The sequence below is a fragment of the Myripristis murdjan genome, chromosome 15, assembly GCF_902150065.1.
Source record: "Myripristis murdjan chromosome 15, fMyrMur1.1, whole genome shotgun sequence".
Classification (NCBI taxonomy): Eukaryota; Metazoa; Chordata; class Actinopteri; order Holocentriformes; family Holocentridae; genus Myripristis; species Myripristis murdjan.
In genome coordinates this window covers 15,280,685-15,294,158 of record NC_043994.1, presented here as the reverse complement: position 1 = coordinate 15,294,158, position 13,474 = coordinate 15,280,685, and the positions used below count along the sequence as shown (strand labels likewise).

General features: G+C 39.8%; 2 protein-coding genes across 2 annotated transcripts; one reads left to right on the top strand and one right to left on the bottom strand.

The window, feature by feature from the left end:
* Positions 1-2,752: 2,752 nt before the first annotated feature.
* On the top strand, positions 2,753-5,497 carry bnip4 (BCL2 interacting protein 4). Its single transcript, XM_030070185.1, has 6 exons — positions 2,753-2,921; positions 3,334-3,496; positions 3,593-3,653; positions 3,794-3,900; positions 4,311-4,460; positions 4,808-5,497. The coding sequence occupies exons 1-6, from the start codon at positions 2,879-2,881 to the stop codon at positions 4,848-4,850; spliced, it is 567 nt and encodes a 188-aa protein (XP_029926045.1). The 5' UTR covers positions 2,753-2,878; the 3' UTR covers positions 4,851-5,497.
* A 91-nt stretch (positions 5,498-5,588) lies between these two features.
* On the bottom strand, positions 5,589-10,295 carry LOC115372359 (protein phosphatase 2, regulatory subunit B, delta). Its single transcript, XM_030070184.1, has 10 exons — positions 10,115-10,295; positions 9,845-9,919; positions 9,224-9,321; positions 8,940-9,105; positions 8,707-8,819; positions 8,422-8,599; positions 8,118-8,282; positions 7,782-7,951; positions 7,474-7,565; positions 5,589-7,278 (listed from the first exon to the last, which is right to left on the bottom strand). Exons 1-10 carry the CDS (start codon positions 10,119-10,121, stop codon positions 6,999-7,001), a joined length of 1,344 nt encoding a protein of 447 aa, XP_029926044.1. The 5' UTR covers positions 10,122-10,295; the 3' UTR covers positions 5,589-6,998.
* Between the last annotated feature and the right edge of the window lie 3,179 nt (positions 10,296-13,474).

Sequence of the window (13,474 nt, the reverse complement as noted above, 5' to 3'; positions counted from 1 at the left end):
ATTATTCGTGGTTATCTGTGGTTGTCTGTGTTTGTCTTTTGGATGCTCATTTCTGGTCTGGTATAATTAGAGGTAGGACTTCCTGAGTGGGCTTAATACAGGCTTTAATCAGTATTTTGTATTTTGCACATACTGAAGTTATATTTTGCTTTCTTGACATTTCCTCTGAATTCCATTTGCCACAAAGGAAAATGATATTATTTCTTTTTTCATATGGATGAGACCTGTGTTTGAGCTGCTTGTAGTTGACCTTGTAAAACTATGTTAGTTGGCCAGCTCAGATGCTGGATCTTTTGGTCACGTTCAAATGTTTAGTTAAAGATTACATAAAAGCTTCTGTAATGAGGATGAAGATAGAACTGTGCAGGTTTAAGTCCTAGCTTGTGTACTGTCCGCCTCGGACCTGTGGTATTCTCTAAGACCAGCTTTTCACTGGTTTTGTCAGGTGATACACGGGGTAATGTAACTTGTTCCAGTATTTTTTTTTTTTTTTTTTTTGTTCGTTTTTTTTATTTATTGTTATTTTACAGTAGGCCTATTTCTTCCTTTACATTCATTGTTGAACTGTGAATAAAGCTTTGATAAAAGCCCTGCAGCACACATTAAATGGGAAAAAAAATCAATGTAGTGATATGGGGGTATTATCATAACACTGTACACGGCATTCATTGTGGTACACATGCCATCTGGTAGGAGCACTCTTGTAATGAGAGCTGGGACGTGGAGCGGAACACAACATTCATTACACTTACACACAGTATTACTGCCTGTGTTTCCCCCGTCACACACACTGACAACACTGTGTGAGCATAAAGACAACTTAACAGAATCAGCTACAAGTTGTTATCTGATAGTACTAGAGATATTGTTTTGATAATCTCTTAATTGCCTATAGTTTCATACATGTTCATTCACCTCGGATTGAGCACTATTGGTTTTGCATTATTAACTATTTTAACCTCACACATGTTAACCAAAGTGCTGACAATGATGGTATCAAAGGGTTTGGTTATTAGACAATTATAAATATTGCCTTTATATAATAGCAATATTTGATTAATTGTTTGATATCCTTCAACCTCTGTAAAATGCATTTACTGATAAGTAAATATTTAATCATTTTGGCCCTCTTTAAGTAGCCTAAACCTATTATCAATATATGTTTATACTTGAGCATTCATCCTCTAAGAGCTCATATTGTTTTTTTAATAGCTATGGCTAATAACATATGAACTATATCTGAATCAGACCGTGCTGTTTTGCTCACTTCTGTTAATTGGAGTGCCATAAATTATGTCATTCTCTCTGATACTCAGAATGGTGACTAGTGGCCCTTGTAACGCCGTAATATGTCACATTCCTACTCGTATCTATCTTAGTTGGCTTACTGGCAAATTTCCCACTGATAGAAGAGTAATGTTGTGGTGCAGTGCGACAAGCATATTTTTTCTCCGCTGCCAGGGTGAAGAGAATTTCAAAAGGCTCTCCGTGTTTCTTTCCCAATCAGAATGTGCCTGCTTCAGACTCTATAGTAAATATAGTTTATTAAATTCATGTTCACTCAGTTGCGTGTCAAAATGGACTAAGACAATGATCCCTGACAAGCACAAGAAAAAACAAGACAAAAATCTATAAATGGTTAAACAAGAGCTTGTGGCGGCAGTCCTAAATAGAATCCCATTTTTAATATTTATTTGTTCCGGCTTGTTTGTGGTAAGGAGGTACCATTTTTATTTAACTATATCCCACTATAAATTTTAGGCTACCATGAAGGTGAAGACAGCCCAGAATAATACCTTGCCATCTTAGTTGTAGATGCGATTTAATTTAGCAGGAACAATCAATCCTGCTACTCCCCATGGTAGCAAGTGCACAAAAACATAATTAATTTTGACAGCTTCTCATTTGGAGACACTTCCTTGTGAAATCATAAGCAATAAGTGAATCTGTTTATCTCATCAAAAAGCAGCACCGCTGAGTATATTTCATGCCACTAAACACCTTTTCATAATTTTTCTTCCCAATACCCCGCTTCATCACACTGGTCGAAAACAGAATCATCTCCATAGGACTTTTTTAATAAGAGACCTAAGGCTTGATTTGCTCCTCCGGGACACAGCAGAGATCTGTTATGGCACGGTTTGAACACATTAACATTGATTTTAAGCTGTGATAGTAGAGCTGATCCTCAGTTAACACTATGTTAGTCTGGTTAGTCCAAGCAAAATTTTAACCAGAATTACATTTTTTTTTTTTTTTTTAAATCATACCTCTTTGGTAAGGCTATAAAGGAGTCTTGTGTACATTGACTTCACTACAGTCAGTATTGATTTTAACATTAAATCACATTGTCATGGTGCCCAGTCATGGAGCTTAGACCTGGCTGAGGTGAATGACCTTCATGACAGGGTACACAGTCCTGAAACATGGCCTTGGAGAGAGGGAGACAGGGAACTGTGAGCTATGGCTGCCACCTGCAGACAAACCAGCTCAAGTGCTTCCAAAACAAGCAGAAACCAGGAGGTGCCAGGAGCAGAATCTGGCTTCAGCTAAAGCAATATCACTGCCATTGTTCCTGACCAAAGCCAATATGAAGTTTGGCAGCTGTAATTTCAGCAAATAAATACATGACAGCACATGTTTACAGCGGAGTCAGTGGTGGGTGGGAAGTTGCTCAAAAAATGTGTACGTGCGCTAAGGTACGTCTTGTGCGTGGCCTCCTTTAAGAGCCAATCACATTTTAGATAAACAGAGCACTGCGTCATTGTTATTGTGGTAGTCAGAGCACCAGCTGGCTACACTGATTTCGCCACCATTTCGTTAAATATAGGCATTTAAAACCGCGCAGCGAGATAACCAAGAGGTTTATATCACCAGGATGTCGCAGCAAAAGGAAATACCATCTGACGAGAGTTTGCAAGGTAATGTATATGAGGCTGAACAATGGATAGCTGGCCAGCTTTGATGCTAATGCTAGACGATAGTTGCGAAAAACACGACGTGACAAAACAAACTGGCCTTGTGTACTGTCTGTGTGATGAGCCGAGTCAGCTAGCCAGCTCTGTGCTTTAGCTTGGCGATATGTAAGACATGTAGACACTGGACAAAATGCCACTCCATCGTTCAGCTAAAACTTAGCACAGTCAGATAATTAAGCTCATTGAGGACCGAGGTTACAAAAGGCCAGTCCATGCCAAGTTATTATAACATTATCTGGTAATCCCTACCCTCCTTGTATTTATAGTGTTGCCAATAATACTGCACTGGCGCTTATCTGGATAACAAGCGAGTGGTGTGTCTGTGCCAAGACTGTGCAATTGATTTTGTTTGAAGGCTCCTGGGTTGAGCTGCACTTCAGCTCTCAGGGTGTGAGTCCTCACGGAAGCCAGGAGCAGATCCCCACATCGAGCCTTGAGGGGGACGTGGAGAAAATGCTGCTGGATGCACAGCATGAGTCAGGCAGGAATAGCTCCAGAGGAAGCTCACAATGCAACAGGTCTGTGGGGGGAGGGAAAAAAAAGGAAATCCAGACTGGGAATTGTGAATTTTGGGTATAAGTTTCCTTAATGTGTTGTTTTCTGCCTTATTCTAGCCCACTCAGAGCACAGACCCCACTTCTTTTGTGGAGAGGCTCAGAGGGAAACAGCTCACAGGTAAACTGTTCAGTCTAGTTGGTTTGTTTTTATTACATTGCTGTTTTAAAAGGGTGTCTGTAAGGTAACTGTTTTGACTTTTCAAGCCCCTGACAACACCAAGTGTGCTCTAGTTAATTGTCACAATTAATGCTTTTTAGTCGGATGAGGACTACCAAGAGAGAAGACGGGAAGTAGAGAACCTGATGAAGAAAAATGCTGACTGGATCTGGGACTGGTCCAGTCGACCTGAAAACAACCCACCAAAGTATGTTGGCATCACTATTTTTGCCCTTAATGTGTGTCCAAACATCCTAACCATGTTGTATGTTAGGAAGTTTGGATGATCTCTTAGGAATGATCTCAGTTAACATACTTGTAAGATGTGCTGAAAGACAAAAATGTTGCCACTGCACAATTAGACAGTAAATAATTAATCACTTTGTCACATGTGAATACAGCTACCAGAGTTACTATGCTGAAGACCTTTCATCCCAATCATTTACACAGGTTAATCTTAGTGTGTCTATTTTGGGCAGCGTTTTGTAACTGCAATTAATGTAATCTCTGATATGTCTGTGGGCAGAGTTTTTAAACTTATGACATTAGAAAGGCAATTATTGATTTTTTTAAAACATGAATTCCAAATCAATGAAAAATTGATGCGCCCCTCTGTAGGGAGTTCCTGCTGAAGCACCCCAAGCGCTCAGCCTCTCTCAGCATTAGGAACACCAGTGTCATGAAGAAGGGAGGCGTTCTCTCAGCTGACTTTCTGAAGCTTTTCCTCCCCTCGTTAATCATTTCTCACATACTTGCTGTGGGCCTAGGGTAAGCAACATTGTTGAAATCTGATCTAACTTCCATACACTCAAAATAGTAGAAAGACTTAAATGACCTCTAAAGGATTCTTGAGATGACAACCATATGGCAGTCCTTGAGGAACTTAATAAATGCCAGTGGTACTTGTGGGAGTCATTAAAAGAATGCAGTACAGATATTTTTTCCTAGTAAGGATCCTGAAGTGATTATTTGCTTCCTTACAATATTAAAATGTTGAGTAAAGTGTCATTGCAGAGTATTTTTGGTAGTAAATCTTTTTGTGGGATTGTCATTTGTAGCTAGAATCATTTGCTCTGTATATTAACCATTTTCCTTGTTTGTCAATCTCCTCGTAGAATATACATTGGGAAGCGCCTGACCTCTCACCACACCTACTAAGTAGGATGGAGATGTGTTGTGACACCTGTTACATTGATGTGACCAGCTTGGCATGCCTTAAAATGGGACTTTCTGAAGATAAAGGGAGATGTGGCCATGTGACACACCCCACTTTAGTTGATTGTGCCATATCACACACGTAATCATGGAGAATCAAGGATCAGTCATTGCTGTCTTACTGTTGTGTCTACTTCTGTACTCAACAATGACCAATCCTCTGTTCCTTGCAGTAGTGCCCACCCTAGCCCGGTGATGACTGTTTTGCTGCTTCCAGTTCCGTACATCTGCATGTTTGGGAACCGACATGCTTTGTTCAATGAAAATTCTGTTGCTTTAAATCAATCTGCTGTCTGTTGATTCTTGTATGTTTTGTTTCTTTTACACATCATCAATAGATGAAAGGAAATTCTGTATTTTGACTTGTACTTTTTCTATGCCGAAGGGATCATTGCTGACCGATTGTTTAAAAAATATCCTCCATTAATGATTGCTCAATTGCAAATGTAACATGCAACAGGAATACTGATATTATGATATATATATCTATATATAGATAGATATATGAAACTCTAAATATGGTAGCTTATGCAGCAGTTAGTCCATTTTTCCTCAAGACAAAATAAAGATTGAAAACATGATTGTATTCATCACTTTGAATGGCCCCACTGAATTTACACACCTAACGAGAGCTTGAAGCCCGAATCACCATCTGTTAAAGATGTAAGGACCACATGCAGATGAACACAATATTTTATTGAACTTTGGTCAAAATAATAAACAAGTGAATACATTGCCACCATGTTAGGAATCAATGGACAAAGACAATGCATTATTATGTGTTTGTTTTAATGTTATCAGTATATGTTTTGTGTAGTCAACCTTCATTTCTGCATTCACAACTAGAGAGAGAAGATCCACATTTGCAATACGTAGTTCAAATTTGAGTGACATCCCTACTAAATGAATAAGGGCACATGTATGAGGCCTGTCTGAATTTCCTACTTATTACATGAGTTGGAGGCACTCTATCACATAAACTGTATGGTGTGCAATTTTCCTCCTCTTAATGTGTTTTCATAGACAGCCACATATAGCAGCAGTATATGAGGACATAACTCTATAAAATAGGATTTAAAAATAATGCACATGAGGTTTGTAAAACGTTTGGGGACATAACTTGTAGCTGTCACTGATAGAAGTAGGTATTAAGGCTGCAGATTCCCTTTATCCTGGGCCCCATCTTGTGCCATGTAGTTTTCCAGCCTGCATCCTAAAACATGGTCAAAAACTAGAAATAAATGTCTTGACAAACACATGATCGGTTGTCTCCAACAGTGGTTCTGAAACTTACAGCCCCAAATAGTATTTCCATAACAAGATTGCTTGAGATCTGCTCAAAAGACAGTGGTGTGACTGGACATTTTTCCACCTCTCTACAACATAAAAACATGCAAAGCAATAAAGAACAACATGTTTTAATACATACTTCTAAATTTAAAAACACATCTGTAGTTTTAGTTTCTTTTATTATGTGGATGACAAGGTGTATTTGAGTAGATACAGTCAGTGAAATTATGTCACCGTATTGACTGGGGTAAAGTAATAGGAGGGAGGAAGGAGAAAAATAAGTCCACTTTCCAAATTCATGACCTCTGCCACCAGTAGTTTGGCCTGAATACATGGCCAATGGGGGAATGTTAGAGTTAGGCTTATTGGCCATCAATCCATGTTTCAGAAGGGCCCAAAATCTTTGCAATGGTGTTACAACTTTGACAAGACGTCATTTTTAGGGCTTCCAAGAGTTCGGTCGTTAAATCATGAAATGAAGGCTTAAAATGTCAACACAAACACCAACGTTCAAGAGTTTGACCTCTAGGGAGTGCCATTCCGTCAATTAGACCCAAATTGGGCTTTCTGTGTCAGGGGGCATTGTTGATTGCCCTGATGCCAAAGGCAAAAACAACCTAAGCTCAGACTCAAAATAAAACAGGCCTATGGATCAACCTCCTGTGGCAAAAAAAGTAGACACGTGCTTTCGAATTCTTCACCAGGAGGACAACGAGGCTGTTTCTTCTTATACAGATAGACAAGTAGTAGGCTTAACTACACAGGTACGGTAAAGCCCTATCCTCTGGAGCCCCCGATCTTCTAGTTGATTTTGTCCTGGAAAATGTACAAGTTGTTGGTGGCCGCCACAGCAATCACATTATCTTTGGGGTGCCAGGCAGTATGGAGGATCTTCTTGTTGAAGTCCAGGCTATCCACGCTGATCTCATCCTTCTTCCTCTTGCCACCAGTGGACACCTTGCGTGGTTTGAGGGTGGCCCGTGGTTTGCTGCTCTCCCTGGACGCCTCCAGTGTGATGTCCCGCCTGGTGTTGCGGTCAAACATCCGGAAGAAGTTGTTGTAGGAGCCAGTCATGATGGCACTGAAGGGGGGAAAAAAAGAAAACAAGACTGCTCATCAACCTGAACTTGCCATACGACTCTGATGTCACCAACAAAAAAGCAGCTCTTTAATCCAGCCAAATTATATCCAAAAGTATGAGTCAATACAGGAAATGGAGAACAATGACCAGGAGGACATGAAATGCTTTCTATACAAAAACAGTAAAGACACCCACCTGTCACTGCCATTCCAGCAGCACTCAAATTTGTCAAAGATGCAGTCATTTTCATACAATGAGCAGAGCTTACTGCGAAGGTATTCATGGACCTGCAACAAAACAAAAGAGCCAAAATATTTAATTTATGCCCGGTGTATATTTGTTACAATGACAAACTGTGCAAGTAGTAGTTTACCACTGAGCACCTATTTACTCTATGCAAGGTGAGATTTTAACTTCAGTCCAAGCTCTGTGAGGTTTACTTCCATTTGGACTGAAACAGGGTGCAAGTCACTGCATATCATGCGATTTTGTAGCACAGGCACCTGATACGTCTCCACTGGCCTATTCTCCATGTTGAGGTCCCAAACTTTGACGGAGAGGTAGTCACGTGTCATCATGTAGCGTCCGCTGTGACTGAACTTCACGTCCGAGATGGAGGAGATGATCTCAGAGAAAAAGGACCTGCTGCTTGGATCCTCAGGCTCCTCAAAGACTGAAAGCAGAAGCATCCTTACAGTGACAGCTGACATAAATCACAACACGTCGTTAATGCTACAGTTGAAAGGTCAATCCTTCCTGCTGTATTAGCAAATACAGAGGAACTGTTTCCTCTGACAACCAATCAATGCCTTCGCCTCATGCTCACTGAATGTACTTACACTTTGAGTGCCTATCGCAGAGTGCTGCTGCTCGCATGTCACACAGGCGGATGGTGCCTTTGCTACTGCTGTACACAAATACATTACATTGGTGTGGATGGCACTCAGCAGCTGTGATTACTTCTGTCAGTTCCTCCATGTTGGCGGGCTTGATGTCTACAATATCTGGGAACACACTGTTAAGGAACCGCTCCGAAACTTGTACCCCGAGGCTTCAGTCGTCACGCAAAGCAAACAACATCAACGGATGATGAGTCACACATCTGAAGATTAACCTCTGCTATCTGTTACAGGGAAAGGATACTAAAACTTCTGTCTGTGATTTCCAAGTGCCATAGATTTATTCTTAGGTCATCTGCGGAGAGGTACGTTTCATGATCACTATTTACAGAAATGGAATTAATGTGATAGGTGTGCGCATTTGCAAAGATCCTCCGTGGGCTTGCTTCTACCATGAGATCCATTGGCATCAGCACTGGTACCTGGGAAAAGAAAAAGCGCCATTAGGAATAGTTTCATGTTATATAATGTTTCATCATATTATATAAAGCTATGTTCAAGAAGTATGACTAACGTATGATTAACATACCCGTAAAGAGGTGATTCTAAAGGGGTCTCTGAGTCGTCCATCTTCATCTTTCAGGTTGTAACCTTCTGCTCTTTTATCCCTTTCACTTATTTTCCACAATTTGATAGTTTTATCTGAACGACAACAGATCAGACACACATGTATATTGTAAAACAAGTATGTGATATGTGTTCTTCAGTATCAAAGCTTATTGATATATCAAAATGTTAAAAAGGAATGAACAAAATTCCTACCATTTGTTGAAAGTAGAAAGTGAGCAGCATTTTGTTGGGGTAGCCATCTTATTTTATTAATTTTTTCCTCAATTTCTAAACTTTTCAAATAGTCAAACTCTGGCTCATGACTCTGAAAAGTGCTATAGACGTTGTACTCCCCACGCAGGTGTGGACGATTCTTTGACTGAAATGAAAACCAGCAAAACATAAGACACACTACAAGGTGTACACTAACATGGCATCACACCACAGCACAACTCAGTCAAGACAGTCACCGCATTTCATTCAGGATCAGCACTTACCTCCTGTTCATGCTGAAATATCACTACTCTGCCTCCTTTATCTCCAGTAGCAAGTAATTCTCCAGAGTAGTTGAATTCAACTGTTGAGATTATGTCAGCTGGAAACAGAGACAAAGCAGAGTTCAGCAGATAGCCCAGCTTTCATGATCACTGTGTTAATGAGCGCCAGTGCAAAGCCAGTATGACTGTCAGCTGAGTCTGTGGCCAATGTCAGAGCTGCTCTGCTCCACCAGAGGATACATGGTGTCTCTGGCACCAACACATCCCATGAAACGGTTAAAACAATTAATGTACAAATTCATAAAAACAAGCATGATGTCACTTGACAATTTATGGACGCAGCACATTGACGTCAGGGACACGGTCGCTCCCCTTTAATAGCCTAGCCGCAGCTAGCAACTCGCTAGCAAGCCAACGATCTGTGCTTAACCCAGAAAATGACGTCTTATTCAATTAATCCACAATTAGACACCCATCAATTCCCACAGTTGAACTATATTAAAACCCGTGTGGCCATTTAGCTATCGTTCACTTCCCGAGAAGATGCCCACACAGCAGCAGCATCAGATCCAGCTAGCTAACGCTTTAGCCTAGCCGCCAAGCTAACGTTAGCTCACTTACCTTCCGCAACATCTTCATCTATCGCCCCTTTCACTTGAGAGAAACACCACTGAAAATCATTTCCTCCTGCAACTCCTACGAAAAGAGCAGCACGTTAGTTTGAATCGGATAAAACACACAATTTGCTGATAAAATGACCTGACAGTGACACAGTTTGACAACTAGCAACTTAGCTGGCCAGCGCTAACGTTGGCTAGCTAACTTGCAGATTCAGGCCATCACACACACCAAGTGAGGTGGATCCTTTCCCTGCCTTCAAAAGTAGCTTACCCGCCATTGCTTCATTTAGCAGCTCTTGCTGTACACAGCTTGCAATACCAGTTCGACCAATGCAACTTGCTTAAGGGGAAAGATAACATCCACAATCAGTGTGAGCACTCGGGTCCAGATCTGTCAAGACCACGGAAATTATCCGAGATTTTTTTTCTTCCAAAATGGCGCACAGTACATGGACAAATGACGTCATGCACACATGCCACATCCTGGCTCCGTCCACCCTCCTGAGCATCTTTTTTCTTTTTTTAAAACTTAGACACACTTCGTATTTTATATATATTAACTTTGCCGTATAACTGCATTACATATTAACACACAGATTTACTCATTACGCCGCTGAAATATGCAACTTGCTCCAAAAGATATAGGCTAATAAATCCAGTAAAGTTTACATTTTGTAGCACGGCCGTTTGGTTTACAATGAAAACAACAGAAACAACAACAAACAATGCATTATTAATTTTATAGCGTAGCATAAGCATTGGTATTTCGGGTATTGTGATTTACAGAATACGGTTAGGCTACTGTTCTGCGAATATTAAATTAAAAAGAAAGACAGACGTTTTCTTTCTTTTTTTTTTTTTTAGAAAAAAAAAAATGCTGTAGTACTATTTTTTTTACTTATTTTTATTTATTTATTTATTTATTTTTTTTTACCTCTTACATATGAAAAAAAATGGCTAAAATAATTGGCTATAATGTGTGTGGTCCTTCGCAACCTAAAAACAGAAGGCACCTTGAATAAAAAGCTCCCTTCATGTTATGTGGTCAGTGGGTGACATCTACTGGCAACATGATGAAACTCCAGCTCCAAGGATTTTTTTTTTTTTTTTTTTTTTTTTTTGAGAATGAATATTGGAGGAGCAAAGCGAAATGAATTTATTTTGGCTATTGTTACCATGCTGTGATGCAGGCCTTATTTTTCTATTTCCATCTTGTTGACACCAAAGGAACTTTTGTTTTTCAGTAGACCTTCATGACCTGGCCTCTAAAAATGATAACCAACTAAACAAACAAAAAAGTATGGGTTAAGTAAGTAATTACTAGTTCAGTAACAAATAGTAATAGTAAGAATCAGCTACTCAGAAGGCCAGAAACATATGCACAAAACATACTATCAAGTGGCTCAAGTAATCTGTGAGGTTTTACAAAGGTGACAGAGCCACCAGTATTTAGGTTGGTTTAAGAGATTGGTGCTTGCAGTCCATATGGATATGGATAAAGCATGAAGCTTGAGCACATCAGGGTGATCACAGGTTTGACTTTCTCCCTCTCCCCCAGCCAATTCATCCATCCTGTCAAAGTGTCCTTGAACAAGACACTCACTTCCTACAGGGACATGCTTCCTGGCTCCCCTGCAGTCTCAGCCCTCTGATGAAATGATGATATGTATGTATCTTGGAGGGATATGCAAAGAAACCATGAAACTTAAAAATGAACTGTTTTATGGCTGTTAAAGCATTGATTGATTGAAATGAACTGATTTTCTATAGTGAAAGGTTGTTAAGCATGCATTTTGCCTCTGACTTGCTTGAAAATTTGTTATTCTCCAGAATGCAAAATAAATAGCATGTGGTATTGTAATATAGAGGATTCAGTCTGTAAAACTGCTACTATGTTGTGAACTTGTGAACTTTTAAGAATCTGTCAGAAAGTAAGTTATATATCCATATGCTCTACAAACATGGTGGAGAATGGTGTTTATATATATATATTAGCATTGTCATGGTTGTTTTATTTTTACGTTTGTTTTGCTCCATGTGCAGGCAGCACTCTCTGAAGGGTGGGACTTGTCGGGCACTGGGAGGAGAATACAGCCCGTGAGGAGCGATTTTACCATGGACAAAGTGACACTCCAGAAAGATTTGGCAAATACTGTTGAAATATGAGAACATAGAATATCTGGGCCACATTTTAATGAGTAAAACAGATTAACCGGTGATATGCACCAATTTTCAGAAACACATCAGAATTCCATTGAGAAGTGAAATGAGGTCCCATGTTTGCCTGGTGTATTCTTGCTTTACTCTTGGAAACCTTAAAATTGGTCTGATGACCCCAAAAAATTATCATTAACGAATGAATACCCTTCTTTGACCCACATATTACTAGTCAGATATATTTCTGAAGCCTGTTAATCATCCTCACTGACTTTCAGTGGCTGGGATGATGGGTTGAGGCTGTTCCTTGGTGATTTATTTGTTTTTTTTTTTTTTTTTTTTGTGCATCTGCAGACAGTCCTGGAGGTGGCAGGTGAATAAACAGGGATGTACCCCGAAAGACCTGGATCAAATCTCAGCAAACCCTCTCCCTGGTCTCTCCCCTGCACTATATATCACTCTCATCATTCACACTGTGTCCCAGGGGGAGAAGCAGCAGCCTGAAGGTTAGAGAGACTGACTTGTGACCAAAAGTGTGACTGTTTAAGATCTATGTTTTTTCCAGTATATCTGTAATATGAAAGCATATACTGAAGGTGAACCTGTGTGCGTGCCAGCTCAGGTGTTGGGGTTTTGGGCACACTGAATCACTGGAGTATTTTAAAAAACAAACAAACAAACAAATAAAAACTATCAGTTGGCATTATGTGAATAGCCCACCTTGCTCTGATAAAAGGGGGTTTTATGAGTTCGCCTGGATTTTTATTTATTTATTTTTTGTGTGTGCAGTCAACGTTGGTTAATTTTACAGATAGACTCTGATGAATAGGACCTTTGAACTTTAGTTTAGCTCTCTAAACCTTAGGGAGCATTGGTCGAAGTAAGGGGGAGGAACGTGACACCCCTTTGTGTATCAACATGATTTCTAGAGAGTAGAAGTGTTGATGCTCTTAAAATAGATGGCCCGCTGGCGGTTTAGAGGACTGTCATTATTCGCAAACCCACCTCAACCTTTGAAGGCTACTTTACTTCTAAATGTAAAAGTATTTGTGTTTCCATATAACGGCTGATGATTTAATTCAAAACCAAATATTAAGAGGTTCTGACATTTATAGTTTCTCTCCTCCGACTGACAGACAAAATTTCACAGTTTTTTGCCAAGACAACCCAATAGCCAGAATAAAATGTTGCCTTTTTACATTTCTGCAAAGCAACAAATATGTTGAAATGCCAATGTTTCTGAATAAAAAATACATTACATATCAACATTTAGACTTACAGCCAATGTGGTGGAGCCTGCATCAATGTCACATGGCTGTAACTTTAGCCTGTTATTTTTTTTTTAGCCACATTTGTTTGCTTTGTTAGTTTCATTAGCCACCAAATCTACTTGGTTAAGGTTAGGAAAATGTTTGTCATCATGGTTATCGTTAGGTAAAGGTCATGGTTAATGTTATAGTATTGAAATGTTCAC

Excerpts from the sequence above, each read along its gene's own strand:
- bnip4 (XM_030070185.1), top strand. The coding sequence starts at position 2,879 with ATGTCGCAGCAAAAGGAAATACCATCTGACGAGAGTTTGCAAG. Across the intron at positions 3,497-3,592 it reads GGAAGCTCACAATGCAACAG|CCCACTCAGAGCACAGACCC; the intron begins GTCTGTGGGGGG and ends GCCTTATTCTAG. Across the intron at positions 3,654-3,793 it reads CAGAGGGAAACAGCTCACAG|TCGGATGAGGACTACCAAGA; the intron begins GTAAACTGTTCA and ends AATGCTTTTTAG.
- LOC115372359 (XM_030070184.1), bottom strand. Across the intron at positions 7,952-8,117 it reads CTGCGATAGGCACTCAAAGT|TCTTTGAGGAGCCTGAGGAT; the intron begins GTAAGTACATTC and ends TTCTGCTTTCAG. Across the intron at positions 7,566-7,781 it reads GGCCAGTGGAGACGTATCAG|GTCCATGAATACCTTCGCAG; the intron begins GTGCCTGTGCTA and ends GTTTTGTTGCAG.